The following is a 20,223-nucleotide window of genomic DNA, read 5'->3' on the forward strand; positions in this document are numbered from 1 at the left end:
TTAGCTGTTGGGAGATTTCCAGACAACTGATCTGCTTTCCTTTACAATTTCTGTGGCATTCTATCATTTCTAAAGTGTTCTGCTTTGATAGTTAATAATTTGAGCATTTCCAGTTCTTCATGAAAAGACAGAGGCATCATTGTGATAAAGTGCTGGCGTGCTCGCTGCCTTTGGATGTGCGAGCTTATCTGTTTTCCAAGAAGGCCTAAATAAATGAAGTAGTAAGATTGCAAATCCAGCCTGCGATGTGCCTTATCATCTTCGGGGAAATAGATACAATCGTGCTTATTTGGCTTAAAATTAAAACTAAGCTTCCACGCCGACGCGAGCTGAAAAGCCGGAAGGGATGAATTTGGGGAAGACGATGCAGGAAGAGGCGAGCCTGTGATGTGCACAGGGAAGAGGGGAGCTCTCCCATTATCCATGGCACTCTCAGGTCCAGCACATCACAGCCAGTTCGCCGGGTTCCCAGTGCTCCCAGCTCCTCCCAGGGCTCACTGGGCGACTCGGGGCATGCCAGCGCAGGTCTCCGTCTGCAAGAGGAAGGCAACGGGACGGGCTCTGCACTAAGTCCTACATCACTGCCTGCCCATGGCACTGTGACAGTGTCCCCATCACTGCACCAGTGTCCCCATCACTGCAGGTTGATGCCCTGCCTGCACCGCCGGCTCCCTGCTCTCTCCAAAAAAAAACTGGGAGTGGAAATAGTCCCCTTGCCTGAGCTGGGGTCCTGGCACTGCAGACACATCGGGCACGGGGTGTGTTTGCACGCTCCGTTAGCAGACGAGCTGCAGCGGGCTTCCTCTGTTTATTTCTCACTGCTTGAGACGCAGACACGTGGCACGGGGAGGATTATGACATCGTGCGTGCTCCTTCTCATGCTTAATTAGCGTTTATCTTAATCTTTTTCTTTTTTTAATTTCTCGCACCAGCAGCGTAGTAAAACGCTACTGTGGCGTTCCTAAGGAGGAATTTGTAGCACGTAGACTTAAAGGAACTTGATCTTCCTCACACCGAGCCTAATTCCGACGGCAGCGTGTAGGCTGTGAATTGTGGTGGCTGGAGGATGCTCCAAGGCTGGCTCTGGGCAGCTCAGGTGGGCTTTATGTAGCTGCAGTCAGCAACGACTCCGAGCAGATGCACGAGGAGGAAGGTAACGGTGTGATTCAGAGAGGTCCCAACACAGAGGAGGTTGTTTGCTGTGTTTGGCTCTAATTGGGTTATCCGCTGAGGCTCCGAGGATTAAACAAACTGACCTAAATCCTGGTCCCAGTGGTCTTGGTTAATGTCTAGTTCCCTGCATCGCAGCCGGCTGGGTTTCTGAAATACTCCCCAAAGCGTGTTGGTGTTGGATCAGGAGCGTGAGCCTGTGCTGTATCATTTACTGTGTTCCTCACAATGCAGTACTCGTTTTGAGGACAAACACTGCCAACAGATGAAGCAGCGCTGCAGAAAACACCTGGCGGATTTTGGTAGAGGAGGGCTCTGGTGTCAGCCTCAGAGGAGGTTTATGGGGTGAGGAGAAATCCCCGTGCGTTTCGCTGCAGGCTGGGACCACGTGCGCAGGCATCTCTATCACCACTTAGCCGGATATTTTCCTGCTCACTAAACAAACTGTGGACTAAACTCGAGCTTTGCCCTCGGGAACGAGACAGACAATGAGAAGGGGAAGCGGTGCTGTAATGCAGCGATGCTTCGTGCTTCCACTCACCCGTCAGGCGGCCGGAGAGCCCACCAGGATGCTCCAGCTGCTGCTCCCAACGCCGTGTCCACCCAAAAACCCGCCGTGACGGCAGCCAGCGGTGGCAGCTGGGTCCCTGCTGGGAGCGTGGCTGCTCTCCCGAAGGCAGCTGGAGCTTTTTGAGGCAAAGCCATGCCCTGGAAAACCAGGCTCTGCTCCTGGTGCTCTCGTCATGAGCACAGCTCAAAAGTCAGCCACCAAGGGGCCTTCCACCGGTCCCGGCGCAGCACGTCTGGGTTTTGAGGTGTAACCAGGAGCCTCTTCAAGCCCTTGACTCATGGATATTTCTCTCTGCTGCTAGTGGGGTGGTTTTTGTGAAGCAGGAAGGTGATTTCTTCAAAACAAGGCAAGCTGAGGTGGTGGCAGAGGGGACCACAGCAGCCGAGGGGCTTGGAGCTGAGCATCCAGCCCTGCTCCGTGGCCCTGAGAGCCACCGGCACCAAGCCTCAGGGCTTTAGGGCAGTGAATGGTTCAGGGAGGGTGCTGCTGGAGCCGTGGGCTTGCTTTGGGGTAGTTTTGCTCAGAAACAGCAGAGCAGGGAGCCAGGTGGGAGCTGCGGGCAGGGAGCTCGCCGGCAGCACCGTGCCGGGGCCAAAACCGGGACAGGGTCACCCTCCGAGGTGGGCGGCGCTGCCGTGCCCGTGGCTGTGCGAAAGCTGCTCTGCCTGCATTTTAACAACGATGATTCATAGGGGATTTTTAGAAGAAAAAAAAACCAACAACACACCACCAAAGCCAGATGAATGCGTTTTGTATGAGAATGGCCCGCGTGGAGGGGCTTCTGGAGGCGGGGATGGAAGTTGGGTGGATTTCTACCCCGTGGGGACAGGAGGGTGCCCAGCACAGTGAGGTGGCTGTGGGGACACAGAGGTGCTCGGGGCAGTGCAGTGCCTCTCCTGCCAGCAGCTTCATTCCTGCCAAGAGAAAAGAGAGCAGCATCTACCCCAGTAGGGCTGGAGATGGTTAAAAGGCAGTGGTTGTGAGCATCGATCCCCTAGGAGAAGGTAGCCCAGGCTGACACAGTGAGCCTGCCACGCTGGCACCTGTGGTTATCCCCAGCTCCTGCCCCGGGTGCATGCACAGAGAGTTGTCAGAGCCCCTCACCCTCCCCGCTTTTTGTGTCCTGGTGCAGGTTTTCCGCACAGATCTGATCACAGCCATGAAGATCCCCGACTCCTTCCAGCTCAGCCCAGAGGAGTACTATGTCCTGGCCGACCCCTGGCGCCAGGAGTGGGAGAAGGGCGTCCAGGTCCCCGCCAGCGCCGAGGCCATCCCCCAGCCCGTGGTCAGGTAAGCCAGCGGGTCCCCTCCGTGCCACTGGGGAGGTGCTGTCACCTTCCCTGTCCCCTGGTGTGCTGCCTTGTCCCTTGTCCCCCCGGATGGGCACGGTGCCGAGCGATTGCGCCGCTGCCGGGAGGCGGAGAGGAGCCGTGCCAGGCAGGCCAGCTCCTCGCCTGCTTGTGGTTGGGGAATTTTGAGAAGATCTGATAAAATCAGAGGAGTGTTTAAAATAAAAAACACAGCAGAAAGCCAGCCAGAACGTCAGCATCTGTCTGCTGATGGATGCACCTCCATCTAGCAGCACCGTGGTGGCCGTACGTCGCGGTGGGGGTGCTGGAAATGGGATGGGAGCACAAACATTCGAGGGCTGGGAAAAGGAGCCCGGCGAGCGGGCAGGCATCCACGAGACTTTGCAGAGATGATGCCGATTGGCCTAGAAGGGAGCCCGGCTCGCTATTTTAAAATGGGGAACCGGGTTTAAAATAGACCCTGCAGCAGCTGCCGAGGCGGCACAGAGCCGGGGGTGCGCCGCTGCCCCTGTTCCGAGCGCTTGGCAAAGCACGGGTGGCAAAAAGGTGATGCTGCTGTGGTTCTGTGCTGCTAGGGACGGGGCCATGCTCTAGGGTCCGTGCTGCTCCCCAGATAACGGGGGGTTTGGGCCAGGCGCTGGCCCCGACGCAGGCACCGTTTGTCCACGGCGGCAGCAGCTGCTCCCGCAGCTGCCGGCCCCCGGTTATGAAGCAAACTTTTGTGTACGCTTCCCTCCCCGCCCCCCCCCCCTGCTGCCCTCCTCCCCAGGGGAAAAGAGAGAAAGAAATGAAACTTTAATGAGTCCGAACACATCAAAAGGGAAGTTGTAAAGGGGGCTGTTGAGTTGATTTAATCCTTAGGAAAAAAAAAGAAAAAAAACTGCGTGTGGAATATCTTTTTTTAGTCGTCTTTGATAGCTAACCGCAGGCTGGACTCGTAAATGCTCTGCTCCCCAGCTGAGGGCTCGCGCTGGTGCTATTTCCAGCTGAAAAGTGATAGCTTGGCACCGCCGGGGCTGGAGGGGCCTTTTTAAAGCCAGCCCGGAGAGCAGCGTGCGTCGGGCGGCGTTGGGCATCCAGGAGCTCCGTGCCAGCTCCTGGGGCCGGCTGCCCTGCTTCGAGCCCCTCCTGGCAGATGTGCTCCTCTGCTCTGCCCCACGCCCTCGTTTTTGGGTTGTCCTGGCACAGTTCCTGCTGTTCCCACGCAGGGATGCCCCTAAAGGGATGGAGAACACCCCGTGCGTGTGGAAAAGGCTCTGCCCACGGGTACCTGGAAGCGTCTCCCTGTAGGCAGGGCCGGAGCCCTGCTAAGTCAGGACGTGTCCCACCTTCTGTCCGCACACCACAAAGGTCACCGGCCCTCTCGGATGCTTCCTGCTCCCTTCTCATTTTCTGCAGGTGTTCGTGCAGCTCGCCTCTGTGTGGGTTTCGGTGTTTTTTCCCAGAATTTTCTGCTCAGAGGCAGGTGGTGCGTGGCTTCTTTGGGTCTGCTGAGATGGGACCCACGTTCTGTGCCTCCCCAAAGACGCTTGGTAGTGGCTCCAGTGCTCGCAGCCAGTTCAGTGAATCCCTGCAGCAGGTTTGTGATGTGCCCTGCTGATCCTGGCGGCTCCTTCTGGGCTGCTGCAGGCTCAAGTTGCGCAGCCCCATCCCCATTTTCCACGCAGGGTCTCTGCTCCTGCTGCTCACCTGCCTGGGTCCGTGCCCAGAGCCACGTCCTGCATCGGAGGGGAGATGGAGATCACGGCTGCGCGAGGTGCCTCCTTGAGTTCTTTCCCTGCTGAGCAAAATGCACAGCCCCTGTTTTTTTACAGGCCAAAGCCTGGAGCCCAGCAGCTCTTCTGTGCCAAGGCAAGAGCTGGCGCAGCCCTGGGGCCATGTTTTGCTTTCTGCCACCTCTCAGAGGGGTAAAACAGCGGTGTAACAGCGTGCTGCCCATGGGGAGCAGGCAAGCCGTGCCTGGGAAACACATCCCAAACCCATCTCCCATGACCCCGAGGTGCTGGAGCCCCCGGCAGTTTTTTTAGCAGAGGGTTTGAGAGCTGTTTCGCGCTCCAGAACTGCGTCTCCCCCTCCCCAAGGTGTGTTGCTGTGTGCAGCTGCCGCCGCCGCCGCCGCTGCTGCTGCTCTTTTCATCTCCCGCCTGGGCGCTTGGAAACGAGCTCTTCCTACCCGCCCGTTGCCTCTAGGTTTTGCGGATCCAAAGCTGAAAATTAGATTTTGAAACGTTTCGTTTTGCTGGAGCTCGACAAATGTCAAAGCTCGGGGGTGAGGCGGGAGGGAGAGCGCCGTGCTTTAAGGAGCGCTTCTCCCGGGAAGCAGCCGCCTGAAAAATGCCTCCGCCAAGAGCCACCTTAACACAGGGGGTGCTTTGTAGGCTAGCACAGATCGCCCTGCAGTTGTGTGGAGGGCGATGAGGTGAGAGGAGCATCCTTGGGCTCGCTGTCCCCCTGGTTTGGTGCCCAGGGCCGGGTGCCGCCGGATGCGTGGCTGCTGCCGGTGGCCACCCACACAGCAGGGTCACCGGGCGGTGCAGGACATCAGGTGTTTCCTCTCCACAATCATTTCTGGCTCATCAGTGCTTAAAAAGGGGGTTATTTTGTACAGCCTGAGTGTTGCCCAAAGCTTGGCGGGCTGTGGTGGGGATATAAAACCCGTCTAGAGTCGAGTGAGAGCAGGGGAAACACGGAGGTACCGCGGGTACCTCCTGCCAACAGGAGCAGCTCAGCTGGGCTCGAGGCTGAGGGCTGAGCAAGGTGGCACCGACTGCAGAGGTACCCCAATTTCTGGGAGCGTTGGGGTGCGGATACTGCCCCTTTCCAAACGGCAACGGGGAGCCCCTTCTGTCAGAGCAGGTCTTGGGAGCCTGAGGGGGGCTCATCCCTCCCCACCGGAGCCAGGCACAGCAGCACGTGGCGAGCTCACACAGCAGAGAGCATCCCTCCGTGCAGCCCTGGCACCGACCTCTGATGTGATGCACCTGTACAGCCCCTAATTCCTTCCTTATTTAATGATTTAACGTTTTTGGCAGGCGGTTCCTCCCCCGAGCTGACGGGGATGCAGGCAGCATCTCGAGGTGGCTCTTGGAGCTCGCGTTAAGCCCCCTCGGTCTGTGCCGTAGGTTTCTGTTTCCTGTGAATGTGCACACAGCAGGAGGACGAGCAGGAAGGCTGCTTCTCGCTGGCAGGGCTCCCAGATATTCTTGGCGTCGCGGAGCCGTACTTGTGTCATCGCTGTGGCCCTGTTTGAACAGAAAACAGGGAGTGCTGGGGCAACAGGAAGGCGCAACCTGTGCGCACACGAGCGGGGCGAGGGCAGAGCCCTGCTGGGGAGCGGCTGCCACATCAGAGGAGCACTCGGCACAGTCCCCTTCGCCTCTCCAATGTCCCCCTGCGTCCCCTCTGCTCCCCCAGGACCCCAGCAAGCCCTGGCAGCGCTGCGTGGTGTAGGGGCACGGCTGGCTGTGCGTGGAGCTGCTGCCTGTTGGCCCCACGGAGCTGCCCCAGCATCTCCAGGAGGAACTGCAGGGCTGCTGGCGTCGTGCGGTGCCCTTCGTGTCCTGGCTCCGTGACGGCTCCAAGGACGGTGCTGCTCCACGGCAGAAGGGAGCAGGAGGCACCCAAAGGGTCAGCTCGCAGGGAGCATCCCAGAGACGAGCGGGCTGCTGCGAGCTTGTGCCAAAATATTGGTGCTGCTGAGCCGGAGCGCACTGCGGGGCGCAAAGCCAAGCGGTGCCCGGCAGCGCCTGTGGGATGGGGGCACAACCCTGCCCTCCGCTCCCCTCAGCCCCCGCTGATCCCAACGGGGCTGTGGGCACCTTCCAGAAACCCCAGGGGATAAAGGGAGCGACTCCAGCAAAGGGATTGATTAACCCGACCCTGGCAGTGCAGCCCCATGGGTGCCTCCTGGACATCTCCCCCTGTGGCTGCCCAGCACGGGGAGGACTCGTGGCGGCGGCAGCGTTGCTCCCGGCGCTGCAGCAACCAGCACACGGTGTTCTGCAGCTCCAGGCCGGGCTGAGGCCAGGCTTCCTTCCCTCCTTCCCTCCTTCCCTCCTTCCCTCCTTCCCTCCTTCCCTCGGCCGCCGAGGCGGGCTGGCTGTTGACTCATCGGCAGCTTCCCTTGGGCTTTGCTGCAGAAGGGGCAGGCGGGATGCTGCAGCGGTTTGTGTAGCTCTTGGAGCAGCGCTGTTGTTTTAACATCAGCTGCCTTCTCTTTTTTTTTTTCCTTCTCTTTTTTTTTTTTTTTTCATCCCCTCCGGCTCGTGGTGAAAATCGTGTGAGCTCAGGGCTCGCAGCCGGCCCGGTGGCGATTTTACAAAGGGCTCCTTCTCGGGTCCCCCGGCCCCGCTCTGCGGCTGACCGTCTGGAGGCTGTGCTCCGCTCCAGAAGTCCAGGCACGCTTCCCTTTCAAGATCTGAGGCTTGGGTCTGATCAAAAGGAACACAAACCCCATCTGCGCCGGGCCCGAACGTGGAGGCCACAAGCCCTGGGGGATGTGAGTGGGGAGAGGAAGGCCGGCTGGCTCCGTGGCCGTGGTGGGGATGGAGACAGCCAGGCTGACCCAGGGCTCAGGAGCTGGCCCGCGGCGCTTGCTTGGTGGAGAAGAGCAAAACAGAAGCCCCAAATTCCCCAGTAATGAAACCTCAGCGGGCTGCCTGTGTGACGCTGCTGCTGGGAAGGAGAGGGTTGAGTGCTGGTCAGCTCGCACAGCCCCACAGGGGGCTGCTAACGCCCCGTCAGGTCCTGCTGAGCTGGGTTTGTGTCGGGAGCTGCAGGATGGGATTTAGGTGAAATTTGCAATTCTGAGGCGAGCTGAGGCAGTGGAGGCAGCGTGCCCCCGGTGTCCTACTGGAGAGGAGCTGGGAGCTTTGGGGTTTTTTCAGTGCATTTGGAGAGGCTCTGGGAAAGGCAGCAGGGCACGGGTGGCTTGGTAGCAGCGTGGATGGTGGAAGGGCCGGCAGACGGATCCCTCCTGGCGCTGTGCTGCTCAGCCCCGTGCCCTCACCTTCCCTGCGAGCCCCCGGTGCTCAGCTCCCTCGGCAGGAGCAGGGGTGGCCACGAGGATCCCCGGGCTGGTGGCCCTGCAGGGCTCGGAGCCACGGCAGGTGCAGGGCTCTGCTCTCCGGCAGTAGGTGGATCCAAAGCAAAGTGGGGCTGTTTGCATTGCTGAAATAATTGTGGAAGCATTATCTGGCCAGGCTAATTAACTCCAGATGCTTTAACGTTAGCAGTTTGGCTGGAGTTGCGTGAAGAAGCACCGGGTTTGGTCCTTTTTATCTCGAGAAGACGCACGCTCAAGTGTCCCTGCCTTTGCTAGCAGTGATTCCAAGACTTCCAGGACCTGGATGGGATGGAGCAGAGCATCGGTGACCTGTGGCTGCGTCTGGCACACAGCCCTGGGCTCTGATGGGGAGGAGAAGGAGGAAGAGGTGCAGGGATGCTCCAGGTGAACCAGAAGCAGCGTGCACCTTCTCCTCGCAGCCCAGATGCCACCTCTGGGCTTTTTGGGGGGTCCCACAGCTCTGTGCGGGGCTCTGCAGCTCTCCTGCTGCATCCCAGCACTTGTTTACTGCCACTCTCCGCCTCTCTGCTTAGGAATTATTTTCTGGGCACCGACTCGGAGCCGAGACCTAAATAATTCATCTGTTGAGCTGAGTCTCGGCGAGGTTCAGCCTGGAATATGAACGTGAGGAAGGCAGGAGCATCACCACGCTGCTCTCTGCCCGGTCTGCGGGGTTTCGGGCTTCTTACACGGTGATAAACAGCTCAGGAAGGAAATTGGAAAAGCTGCCCGGGTTTACCAAGATGGCTGTTTAGTGCCTCCCGTTCACTTGTTTTCCTCTCTTTAACACATCAAAGAGGAGTGAATCACTTTCCCCTTAGAGGACTGCTTTATTCCAGGGGCCTGGCAGGACCCACTCTGCTCACAGGCTGTTGCTGGAGGAGGCTTTAGCTGAAGAAGGGGCAAGGGGGTGTTTTTCTAATTGCACCTGTTAATTGCAGCTCGGAGCCCCAGCTAAATTTCTCTGCGAGCCTCCGAACCTGCCCGCAGCCTGCGAGGGGCCACCCCACCCCACCCCTCCCCTTGTGCTTCGTAATGAAATGGAGTTCTTGGGGGGAGGATTTGCAAACCCAGGCAGCCAGACCCAGATGGGGCCAGGGAGCCAAAACGGAGGATTTTCCCTTGCAAATGCTCTCAGGGCTGATGTTTGGAATCGGCTCTGCCTGGAAAGCGCCGCGAGCCCGGAGTTCAGCTGGGAAAAGCAGCAGCCGGAGGGATGGCGGGGGGGCAGCCGCACCGTGCCGGGCTGGTACCTCCCTGCCAGGGGACACCGGGGTCCCTGGCACCTCGGGGGCGTCCCTGGCACCTCGGGGGGGTCCCTGGCACATCAGGGGGGTCCCTGGCACCTCGGGGGGGTCCCTGGCAGCCCTGGTGCAGGACCCCATGCGATGCGCATGGTGCGCAGCCACATTACGTCAGCTGCAGCCACCCTCACTGGCTGCTGGTACCCGGAGGCAGGACGATGCTGCGAGCAGCATTAACCCTTCCCGAGCACCCAGGGTAGCACAAAGGGACCTTGGTGGCACCGAGCGATGGCCACAGCGGTGTTTGTGCAGCCGGGGGGGGACTTCTGGGTGTGGGGGGTTGTGGTAGAGGAGCTTGGCACGTCTTCCCGGGGCCAAATCCAGATTCAGAGCTGCATCAAGCGTTTTGCCGTGCCGAGGGGGTTGGAGCAAGCTGTTTGCTCGAGGCAGAAGGAAGGATAAGCTTTTTAGGGGAGGTGACAAGTGAAAAGGGAAAATGTTGCAGTCCTGCACTGCGGTGGAAATTCGGTGAGCTGGGGACCCCAGGGCTGGGACCTCCGTGGGTCCACCACACGCAGCAGCAGCAGCAGAGACAAATTGTGGGGTTATATGGGGCTGTGTGCTTGAGTGTGGATGTGCAAGGCAAGGGTTGTTACCTGCAGCAAGTTTTTTTTGCTAGGACCATGCTTGTTACAGGAGCTGACACCAGCAGAGCCTGCCCGTGGCAGCCGAGGGTTCCCACTCCCCACCTCTGCCCCCCGGGGCTGATCCTGTGCCCGCAGCCCCTGTTTGGTACACGGGCACAATTTTGGGTTTGCAGCGGTGGTTGCCAATTCTTGAGGGGTTTTGGCTCCAGCAGCCAGGCAGGAAATCCTGCAAATCCTTATTTTTCTGGGCACAGTGGGGCCGGCTGAGAACAGGGCACACATTCTGTGGTGGGTTGGGAACAACAAGTTCTGGGGACAGCGGCTCCTCCATGGGACTGGCCACCTCCAGGGCTTCAGCTCCATGCCCCAGGTTTCACTTTTACCCTCTGGTTTTGGGTTTCCTCCCATCCCATTGCCTGTGGTGCCTGCAGCATCATCTCCTGAGGGCACAGCCACCCGTGGGCACCAGCACCTCCTTCCTGGAGATGCTGGGAAGCCGCTCTCCCAGCCGGTCCGTGCCATTTTCAGGTGAAAAGAGGGGCAAAAACCGGTCCTGGGTACTCCGAGGATCCCAAAGCCCTGTGTGTGGTGCCAGCCCTCATTGCCACGAGCTGTTCACCCCTTGTGCCCCTCTCCCCGACACCAGCAGGCTCCTTCCCCAACCTCTCACGCCCCGCTCCGCCGTTCAGCAGCGCCAGCGCTTACAAAATCTGTGAGCTTAAGTCCGTAAGAAGATTGGGCATCTGGCCTGAGGAGCCCGCGAGATGCTGTTTTAATAAACAGCGAAGGAAAATTGTCCCTTTAAATCGCAGAGCGCCTTTTGGAAGTTGGAGTGTGCCGCAGGAGAATTCCCCCGCGAGCAGAGCTGGCAGTAAGAGCGGTATCAGCATCCTCTGAAGGTTGCTGGCAGAATTATCTTTCCACTGACTTTCCTAAGCTGATTTATTTATGGCCACTGGACCAGACTAATTTAGACTGGAATGTAGGTAGCAAGAAGAGGACTGACTAAAGCCTTCGTTGTGATAAAACGGAGCGCTCCGAGAGCGCAACGCTGCTCGGGATTGTTTATTATTTCTATCTGGCATATTAAAAGGGAGAATGTAGGAAAAAAAAAAAAAGCATTCTCCCTTCAGCCAGCTGAAGCATTCAGTTTACAGAGATGATGAGCCATGGGAATTCGCCGAGTGTGTTTTATTACCGCATCATCTCCTGGGATGGATGCGCTCCCCGGGAGTGCTGGGGTCCTCTTACTCCTTTCCCTCGAGTGCCCTTGAGGCTCGCTTGCAGCCTCGTGGCCTCGGGCTTGTTGTGCTGTTCAGCCCGATCCCAATTTTCACCCCTCATTGAAACAAGCTCCGGATTGATGCCGATCCTTCGGAAAAGCCATGCCTCTGGCTGGCTGAATGGGGGTGACCCTGGGACACCAGCTCTGGCCGGGCGAGAAGAGGCTTCTCCTGCAGCTGCGTCCCCGTGGTGGTGCTGTGCGGGGTCTGCAAGGGTCCCACTCTCATCTCTGCCATCTCACCTCGGTAAAGGGGGCTTTTTGCCTGGGTACACCCCCGGGCCCAGCGCAGAGCTGTCCGCTCGGGGTGTTTGAAAGCTGCCGTGGTGCCGGTGCAGCGCCGGTCAGCTCTGCGGCTGTGCTCCTCGCTCCTCCAGCATTTTCGTTTCCTGCTTCAGCATGGTGTGTCCTCTGCCCACCTTCCCACTTTGGAGCGCGTGGAGCATTCCTGGGGCCTGCTATGAGTCACCCCGGCCTCGTGATGCTTCCCGTTCCCAGCCAGGGGTCACGCTCGGTGCTTTCTCTTCTCTCGACACCCCCTGCGCACTGCCGAGCCTCTCTGAGCCTCAGGATCCTGCCTTGTCGGGGTGTTTCCTGCCACATCTTGCTACACGAAGCCGTTTCTCTGTGCCACCACCCTCTCATTTAGGGTGAGAGGTGGTTTGGGGCACCTTGGGGCGCACTCTTGCCTGGTAGCCTCTTTGAACTGAGCCTGGAGATGAAAAGCCAAAGCAGCAAAACTCCGTAAGAACTGGAAAAATCCCCCAGAGATGCCCAAAGTTCCCTTTGCGCTGTGGAAATCTCTGTGGGGCTGGCCCCAAGGGTGGCTGTAAGGCCAGTGCCTGGTGTGCCCAGGGCCTGGCGCTTTGCAAAACTGACCTGGAGCTGGCTCACGGAGGGAGGGTTTCAGTTCTGCTGGCACCAAGGGCCCTGGAGTATTTTCGGGGGCTGGGAGCTCCTTGGAGGAGAGTCCTGAAGCTCGATAGCAGCACGCCTGGTTTCAGTGTTATTACTGCTGTCTGCATTAAATACAGGCTTTCCCGAATCCCCAAGCCCTGTCCTAGATTACAGTCAGCTCATTTTAAAATCTGGGGACTCAGAGATGTGTTTTCCCGGCCTTATTTTCAGATCCTGAGCTGAGGTTTGGAGATGTCCCCGGGGCCTTGAGGCATATCTTTATTTCCAATTTGCTGGTGGGGAATGTAAAGCAAAAGAGGTTGATGGCTTTGCCGAGGGTCAGGCAGCAAGCAGCCAGAAAAGCTCCACGACCCCAGCCCCAAAAGCTGTGCGGGTGCAGGAGGAGGGCCGGACCCTCAGGCTTTGCCCAGCCGGGTTTCCAGGCACAGAAGCCACCGGGAAGGGACGAGGTGGAGCAGCACGTTGCTGTGCTCCTGTTTTCCTGCTTGTTCCTTTGCAACATTTTCCTGTGTCCCCACGTGTGCTGTTGCAGCACCCCAAGCCATCACTCTGGCTGTCGGGGGATGCTCTCCTTGCCAGGTGTCCTGGTTGTGTCCCAGCCAGTCAGCGGTAGTGGGAAAACTGCTGTGGGGAAAGGGAAGTTACTCATAATTGAAATAATTCGGAAGGATGATGGATGGAGAAGGGGGATGACCCTTCAGGGGGATTTTTATTATGGTTTGCCAAGTGGCGGTCCCACAGCCTCGTTGTTCAGGTGCTGTTGTGGTGTGTGAGCAGGGACAGGCTCTCCGTGTGGCTCCCGGTGGTGAAACCAGGCTGGAAACATCCAGCCCGGCCACGGCTCCTTGCACCATCGCGGGCAGGGGACTGGAAGCAGATCCTGGTGTCGGAGAGGCCGGGCACGGTGGGCTCAGGAGCTCGTGGGAGGGCGGCTGCTGCCAGCGGGCGGGTGGCGATGTGTGCGGGGTGGGATGGCAGAAAGGAGCTGTGTGAAGTGTACAAATGGCTTAATTTCACCCAGCGTGAAGGGAAAGGCCTGAAAAGCCGGAGAGTTCCCGCAGAGAGCCCGGCACAAAGCCTCCCGGCTGCTGCGTCCCGGGGGCGCCTTTGATCCGCAGGGTTGTGCCGAGCACGGGGGAGCAGGAACCTGCTCGTTCGCAGTGAAAGGCATCCGAAAAGAACGAGCCACGGCCTCACAGCCTGCCTGTTGGATTTCGGCAGTGATTAGTGGTAGGGGACCAATTTGGGGAGAGGAATAGGCTGAGGCAGGTGGAGGCACTCCTTGAGGTGCTGGGGGCCGTGCCGACCTCGTGGCCATCGCCATCGCGGTGCTGTGCAGCTGGAGCAGACAGAAAACTCCTAGCCCATGGGAACCCACAGGCATTTATCAAAGTCAGGAGTGGATATTTGTCTGCTTTTACATGTTTTTTTCTCTTGGACAGCATCAGAACTGTTCCCGAAAAGCTGAGCCCGAGCCGTTTGTTTTGGTGCCGTGTCCTGTTTACCCTGGCACGCAGCGAGCCCTTCCCCTTCTCGTGCGCGGCAGCCGCACAGCCCCACTACCAGCGGCGAGAAATATTTTCCCTCTGGGGGAAGCAGCCCCTGACCCCTCACACACCCCAGAGGTCCCCTCCTCTTCTCTAAGACCCAGCAGTGGATGCTCTGCAGGCACTCGCCGCTGTTTCCCTTCCCATTTTCAGCAGCTCCTCGCCTCCCCCCTGCCTCGAGCGGCGCTCGCATTGCCCGAGTCGGGCTGTCAGTGCCGAAACAGACCCCCAGGCTTTTGGGAGGCTTTTGGGAGCTGTGGCTCTTTCTCAACCTCTCCTTTCCTTCCAGGATCATTCCCCAGCTGGAGAACTCGCCTTCGCCGGTTTCACCGAGCAGCCTGCCCGGCTCGGAGATTTCGGAAGCCACGAGGACGTACTTGCAGGGAGTGAGCCGCTACGACCTGGACGAGCTCGATGCCTGCTGGTTGGAGCTGGTCAACATGGAGCTCAAGGAGATGGGTAAGCACCACGGCCATTTCTCCTCCTGCCTGGGCTGCCTGCAGAGCGGGCACGAGGACTTTTAAGTGATCGTGTGGCAGAAAAGGCCTTGAGGAAGCAACCTCTGTTCCGGCTCTCCAGAAGAGGTTACGCGGATTGCACGGGGTCTTGAGCGCGTTGAATTGCCTCTTGCTTGCCTCGGGGCTTTGGGACGTGGTGAGAAGAGCAGAGCAAAACAGACAGAGCAGCATGCAGGTGGCACAGGGTCCTGCAGATCCAGGGCACTCACAGCTGGGCTGTTGGTGACCGTGGTCACCTTTGTGCTCCCTGTAGGACAGAGCAGTTTGGTCAGGGTGGGCACCACGACCCCAGCTTGTCCCCCTTGGGCTGGCCAGATCTGCAACTGGACAGGGGGAGCCAGAGAAGAGAGGTTTCCCACTCCAAACCTCAGATTCTCTTAAGTGCTGCTCCTGGGTTTTCTCTCCCTTCCCGGCTGTCTTTAAATACCACAGCATAATGTTGCCAGCTCTTATATGACCGCACATTTTTAAATCCATTAGTGCTGGGTGCAGGTAACTGGGCTGGGAATTTGGCCCCCAGCGCTTTGCTTAGCATGGTCTGTTGGGCAGATAGCTTGGCACAGGCACTTGGGCGTGCAGTGCTGCCAGACCGTGGAGGGATTTTCCAGTCCTTGGTAGGGGAGGGCTGCTGCCGTGGGGTTGCTGCTGCACAGGTACGAGTGACAGAGCGATAAAACATTCGCATTTTGAGCGCAGTGAAAGCTGAAACGTGCCTGCACGGAGCCTTACTCCTGGCTGCAAAGGTCTTCGAGGGTGGCACAGAGCACGTCAGCGAGTGCTGGAGCAGACAGGATCGTGCACTGCTGGAGGGGATGGAGCTCGGGGTTGCGGAGATGAAATCCTCACTTCTAGCCACTTCCCCCCTGCACGAACTTCATACATCTCCAGAAAGGCAAGCGGGCAGAGATTTGGCTCCTCCGGCTCCGGCGGGTTAAATTTGGCTCGCTTTATTATTTCTTCAAAGTATTCACTTACAGACGCAGGGCCTTAAATGGTTTTCAGATGGGGAGCCTCCGCGCTGATTGATCGCTCGAAGGCTGAGCCGAGCCCGGTGCCGCCGCATGGGGGGGAAGCAGGCGGCGATGCTCGGGGGGCCAGATGTGTGCCGGCCGCATCCTTCCCCTGCTCACAGGTACCGAGCCGTGGCACCAAGAGGCTCTTGGCTCTGCCAGCAGCAGCGCTGGATTTAGGGTGGATTTATGGGGGGAGCCTGAGCACCATCCCAGCCACCAGTGCCCAGCTCGGTGCAGGGCGGCACCGTGTGCCTGGGGGCGTGCAGCAGCCACCGATGCCCTCTGTGATTTTGAGCAAGCTGCATTTTAGTTCCTGCAGCTCCCTGCCATTTACCAGGCTGTAAGCTTTCCTTTGGGGGGGGGTGTACAGCACCGGGCTGGATGGGACCACGGTGTCCGATGAAGCCCCCGAGTCCTCTGTAATAACCCACCGCAGATGGCAAGAACAAACCCCGGGGGACTGCAGCAAGGAGGCTCGCTGTCCATCAGCAGATTCTCCAGTCCATTTCTGTTGCTGAAAGAGTGCTGTAATTGCTGTCTGAGCCTTAAATATGCTGGCAGCTTGGGAAAACTGTTGGCTGTGTGAAATCCACTGCGAACGCCGCAGCCCGCAGCAGCGAGTGAGCTCTCCCCATCCCCTGGTGTCCCCACCTCTCCACCAGGGCTGGCTCCGGAGCACTTTCTGCAGGTTTTCACCAGTTTCACACAGGTATTGGTGGGTTTTGATTTTTTTTTTTTTTTTTTGCCCAGGCGACACGTTTTTCTGTCAATATAGCTGCTGGGTTTTGGTGTGCGTAGAGGAGAGGTGTTGGAGGTGGGTCTGCCGGGGCTCTGTACTGAGCTCCCTCGGTCAGAACAGCAAATCCATCACTGGGCACCTCCTGGGCCTTGCTGGGCTGGAGCCTCAGCCTCCTCGGCATCGTACAGGGACGGATCTGTGCTTCTGGTCCACAACAGGGCGGGGACGTGGGGCTTGTGCCCTTCAGCACATAATCCAGAAGCCCGAGCGCGCACAGGTTGGCCTGGAGGTGCTCCATAAATAGCGCTTTCTCCCGGAAGCCCTCGCCGTTAACGACACGCTGAGATTTCCAAACGAGCTCTGCTAATCTCCGAGATCATTAACGTGACTTAACTGGAGAACGGCTGCCTGGCCTCCTGGAGCAGTCCGAAGTTATCTCCCGGCGTGGAGCAGGAGTTTACATTCCTCCTGGGCGTTGGGCTGAGCCGCTGTCATTGGGCAGTGCCTGGGCACAGTGTGTCATCCCCCAAATATTCGGTGACAGGGAAGGAGCGTGATCTCTGACTGGCTCTGGAGGGGCGGTGGGGAGGAGAGCTGGAAAACACCTATTAGCTCACCCCGAGCCGTGCTGCTCCGCGTGGCTCCTAGCACACAGCACATGCCTTTTCCAGTCCTTTTTAGGTCACCCCCGAGACGGAATTTTATCACCGGGATCAGATAAAGCTCCAGATAGCTCTGGTGATCCGCAGCCTGCTGCTGCTCCCCGGGTGAGGTGGGCAGCCTCTCCCGTTCCCAAAAGCAGGAGCTGCTCCGCGTGAAGCTTGCAGTGGCTTTCACCCCTGCCCACTGCCGTGTTGCAGTAGCTGGGGGCTGTGCCTGGGAGAGAGGCACTGCTGGAAGGGCTTCCGAGTGCTGGAGATGAAATCAATGTTTAAGCAAGCCTAAATGTTTTATCTGTTGCTGCTGCGATAGGAGACGGTGAAAGGAGTGGGTCTTGAAGTTGTCTGAGCGAAACCCCGGAGCAGATTTATGCACATGTCACCCCCGGCAGCACAGAGGGAAGCCGTGCCATTAAGTCTTCATTTTTTTTAAATTAAGATTTTATGCTGTATTCGGCGATCTCCACTAAACCCAAAGCTCTTGTAAGAGTGGGGCTAGACAGACTTCAAAGGCCTGGGCTGAACGATCCCTTTGCAGTGATCGGCACTTCATAAAAACACACGGAAAATCCTAAAGAAATTGCTAAAAACGGTGCCGGAATCAATTTTGCTGAAGGCAGAATACGAGCTTCTCAGTCTTCCCTTGACTTAATCCATATGGTGTATGCTGCTCACATATGCCCACCACAGTTTCTATCTTGGGAGCTGGAGGTGTTCCTGTTATTTTATGGCAGGAACATGCAAAGGTCACATTTATTGCTTTTGAAGCTCCAGGGGGAATTCATCACCGCATACTTGAGATCTGTCTGTGTGCTAATTAGATCATACCTCCCTCGGCGGAGGTGAGCTTGGTCAAGTAGGCACGGAAGAAACCCGAGGCAGTGCAGGAACCCCGGGGAAGCCGCCGCTCCTCCGAGCAGAGCCAAATATATGGGCTGGGGAGCCAGGAGGCCGGAGGCTGCCCCAAACCAACACATCGCTCCCGATGGTGTTCAGGGTGCACCAGAGGCACCTCTCTGAGGTAAAGCAGTGCCCGGGGGGTGGATTTGGGGCTGTTCTCAGCCACCCCGGTGGTGTCAGGGACAAGGATTCGCCTGGCTGCTGCTGTCCTTGGGCGCTCCTGGGGGGACCATTTGGGGTAAGACAACCAAATTGTAACCCAGGCTCACACAACGGTCCAGATATGATAACAGCCCTGGCCTTTACGTTATCATAAAGCAAGGAAAACCAGAAACATTTTCAGGTAGCAGCTCCACAGGCCGTGGGGCAGAGGTGAAAACACCCCCAAGCCTCTGGAAAGAAACCTGACGTTATTTAACTCCTGCTCGAAGCACAGCAGCGCTGAGGGGCGGAGGAGCAGGGCTGGAGATCAGCAGCAGCACGGCGAGCTCCAGGCGTGTTGCTGCCACCTTTTCCAGCCCTGCCAGCCTCCCTCAGCCCCTGGCAGCGATTGCAGCAGCTCCCAGAGCTCCTGCGGGTTCGCTGCTGGCTGCAGCGAGGAGGCTTTCAGCAGGAGCGCTCCAGGACGGCGCTGTCAGCGCGGAGCATCACTGGAGGGAGACGGCAGATCAGAAAGTGGCTTCTAAAACATTTTGTCATCATCTGAAATTCGAGAAATAATTGATGGCGGTGGGTGGCACAAAGGGTGATAATTGGTTCCTGTAAATCTCAGCGCATTAGCAGGCTGGGTTTGTAACAGAATAGCTGCAAGTTTCACTGCCTGTGTTCAGCTCCTGCAGGCTGTATGCCGCTGTTGGGTTCGCTGGTCCCAGTTTCTGGTAAGGCTCCGTTTATAAATAACACTGATAAAAGATGAACGTGGTTGCCACATCTCCCTGACGTGCCGTGGACAGGGGCTGCGGGCTCAGGACAGCAAGGCGCTGGCTGTCCCTGGGTGAGCAGGACCTGGCAGCCTTTTGCTCTCAGTTTTTCAAAGAGACGGACCAGCATCACCTCACAAGTGCTTTTTTCCCCTTCATTTTTCTTTAAAAAGGAATGGTAATTTTGCTCCTGTACTTTTTCTTTTTTTTTTTTTTCCCCAGAAAAATAGACTCCGAGGTTTATAGCTTGTGAATCAACTAATGGCCCAGCCTGCAGCCCTGATGATTGTTTGTTCATGAGCTGTTTTATCTCCAGGTATACTCCACAGGCTAAAAGGATTTATTGTTTCAGTAAATTGATTTCAGTGGAGTGCAGTTTAGTCAGAAATAGGTCTCTGTTTTGTGAAAGGTGGCTCTCCAGCTATTTTTTCTCCCTGCACTGAGTAGGCTCAAACCGGGATAAAGAGTAGCTGAGAATTCATTTAGCGGGAGAATATTGCTCCTTCATGCCACATAAATTACAGTGCTGCAGGAATAATTACACCGGAGGACGGCGTCGTGTGCAGGAGTGTGCCTGGGGATGCTCGGCTGGGCCGGGCTGCGCCCTGCTCGGGGGCGAGGGAGGGATCCCAGGGAGGCTCCTCTGGGTGCTGGGCCACCCCGTGGGCTTTGGGGAGGTGGTCCCAGGGTGGTTGGTGTCTTCCCGGGGTTGATGCTGATCCCCAGGGAGCTAGGAGGCAGCAGGAGCCAGGAGGGAGCATCACTTGCTGGGGGAGAGGATGAAAAGAGGCTCATCCCCGAGGTTTGGAAGGGGATAACGAGCCAATTCCCACTTCTGGGCCTCATAGCCAATAGCCTGAGAGCCCCAGCTTCATAAATACCTTCCAAGAGTTTTGTCTTCCTCTGTCACCCCAGGTGCCACCTCTGTTGGGTGCGTTTCAGCAGCCTGCTGTGTCCCCTGCCACCCGCACTGAACCCCTATGGGCTGGGTTCGGTGAGCTTCACGGCCATGTCCCCACATTATAGTTGTTCCTATGAAACGAGGCCTGTGGTGGGCACAGAGGGGCTCTGCAGGGATCCACACAGAAACCAGTCACGGTTACTGGGTCAGTGTTGGTGGCAGGAGGGCCTGGGAGGCTCCTGGAAGGGGCGCTGGGACGCGGAGCCTTCTGTTGTGCTGTTGCTGGGAGCATGGCTCCACGTCACGACAGCGGTGAGAGGTGAAATCCTCACCTCCAGCCACATCCCTCCTGATCAGAAACTGTGAGAAATCAGCAGTGACATTGCCCTTCTTCTGTGGAAGCCCCAAAAAGCTTTGTTTTCTCTCCCCCTTTTATACAAGACGCTGCCATACCTTAGCCAAGTGCAGACGCCTTTCTCTTGCTCAGCCCTTCAAGTCCACAGCCCTGGGTTTGGTCTCAAGGACACGGTTGTGACCTGGGGCTTGTTCTTTGGTCTTCTTCAGCTGGAGTTATCGGTGTAGCCAAGGTCTGAGTCTGGGTCTTTGCCCGTCGCTCCCAGGGCAGGTAACGGTGGCACAGTTGGGTACAGCACGGGTGATGTTTTGGTGAAGTGTTTCTTGTTTTTGCCATTTGGCCAGCCACAATCAATACGGACAGTGTTTTCTCAGCCAAAAAAATGACAATTTTATGAATGGAGTTTAATAGCGGTAACTTTATATGATGCAGAAGGAGATAAATGGAGCTCGGATGGAAAAAGAA

General features: G+C 57.7%; 1 protein-coding gene across 2 annotated transcripts in view; it reads left to right on the forward strand.

Annotated features, from left to right (window-relative positions):
* The window catches only part of JADE2 (jade family PHD finger 2), a 58,591-nt gene that overhangs the window by 14,954 nt on the left and 23,414 nt on the right, over window positions 1-20,223 (forward strand). For both annotated transcript variants that reach the window (XM_068698728.1, XM_068698729.1), the window contains exons 4-5: window positions 2,874-3,031; window positions 14,043-14,212. In XM_068698728.1, coding sequence (XP_068554829.1) covers window positions 2,874-3,031; window positions 14,043-14,212 — 328 coding nt within the window. The remainder of the gene's footprint in view (window positions 1-2,873; window positions 3,032-14,042; window positions 14,213-20,223) is intronic.

Source organism: Anas acuta, chromosome 14 (genome assembly GCF_963932015.1).
Source record: "Anas acuta chromosome 14, bAnaAcu1.1, whole genome shotgun sequence".
Classification (NCBI taxonomy): Eukaryota; Metazoa; Chordata; class Aves; order Anseriformes; family Anatidae; genus Anas; species Anas acuta.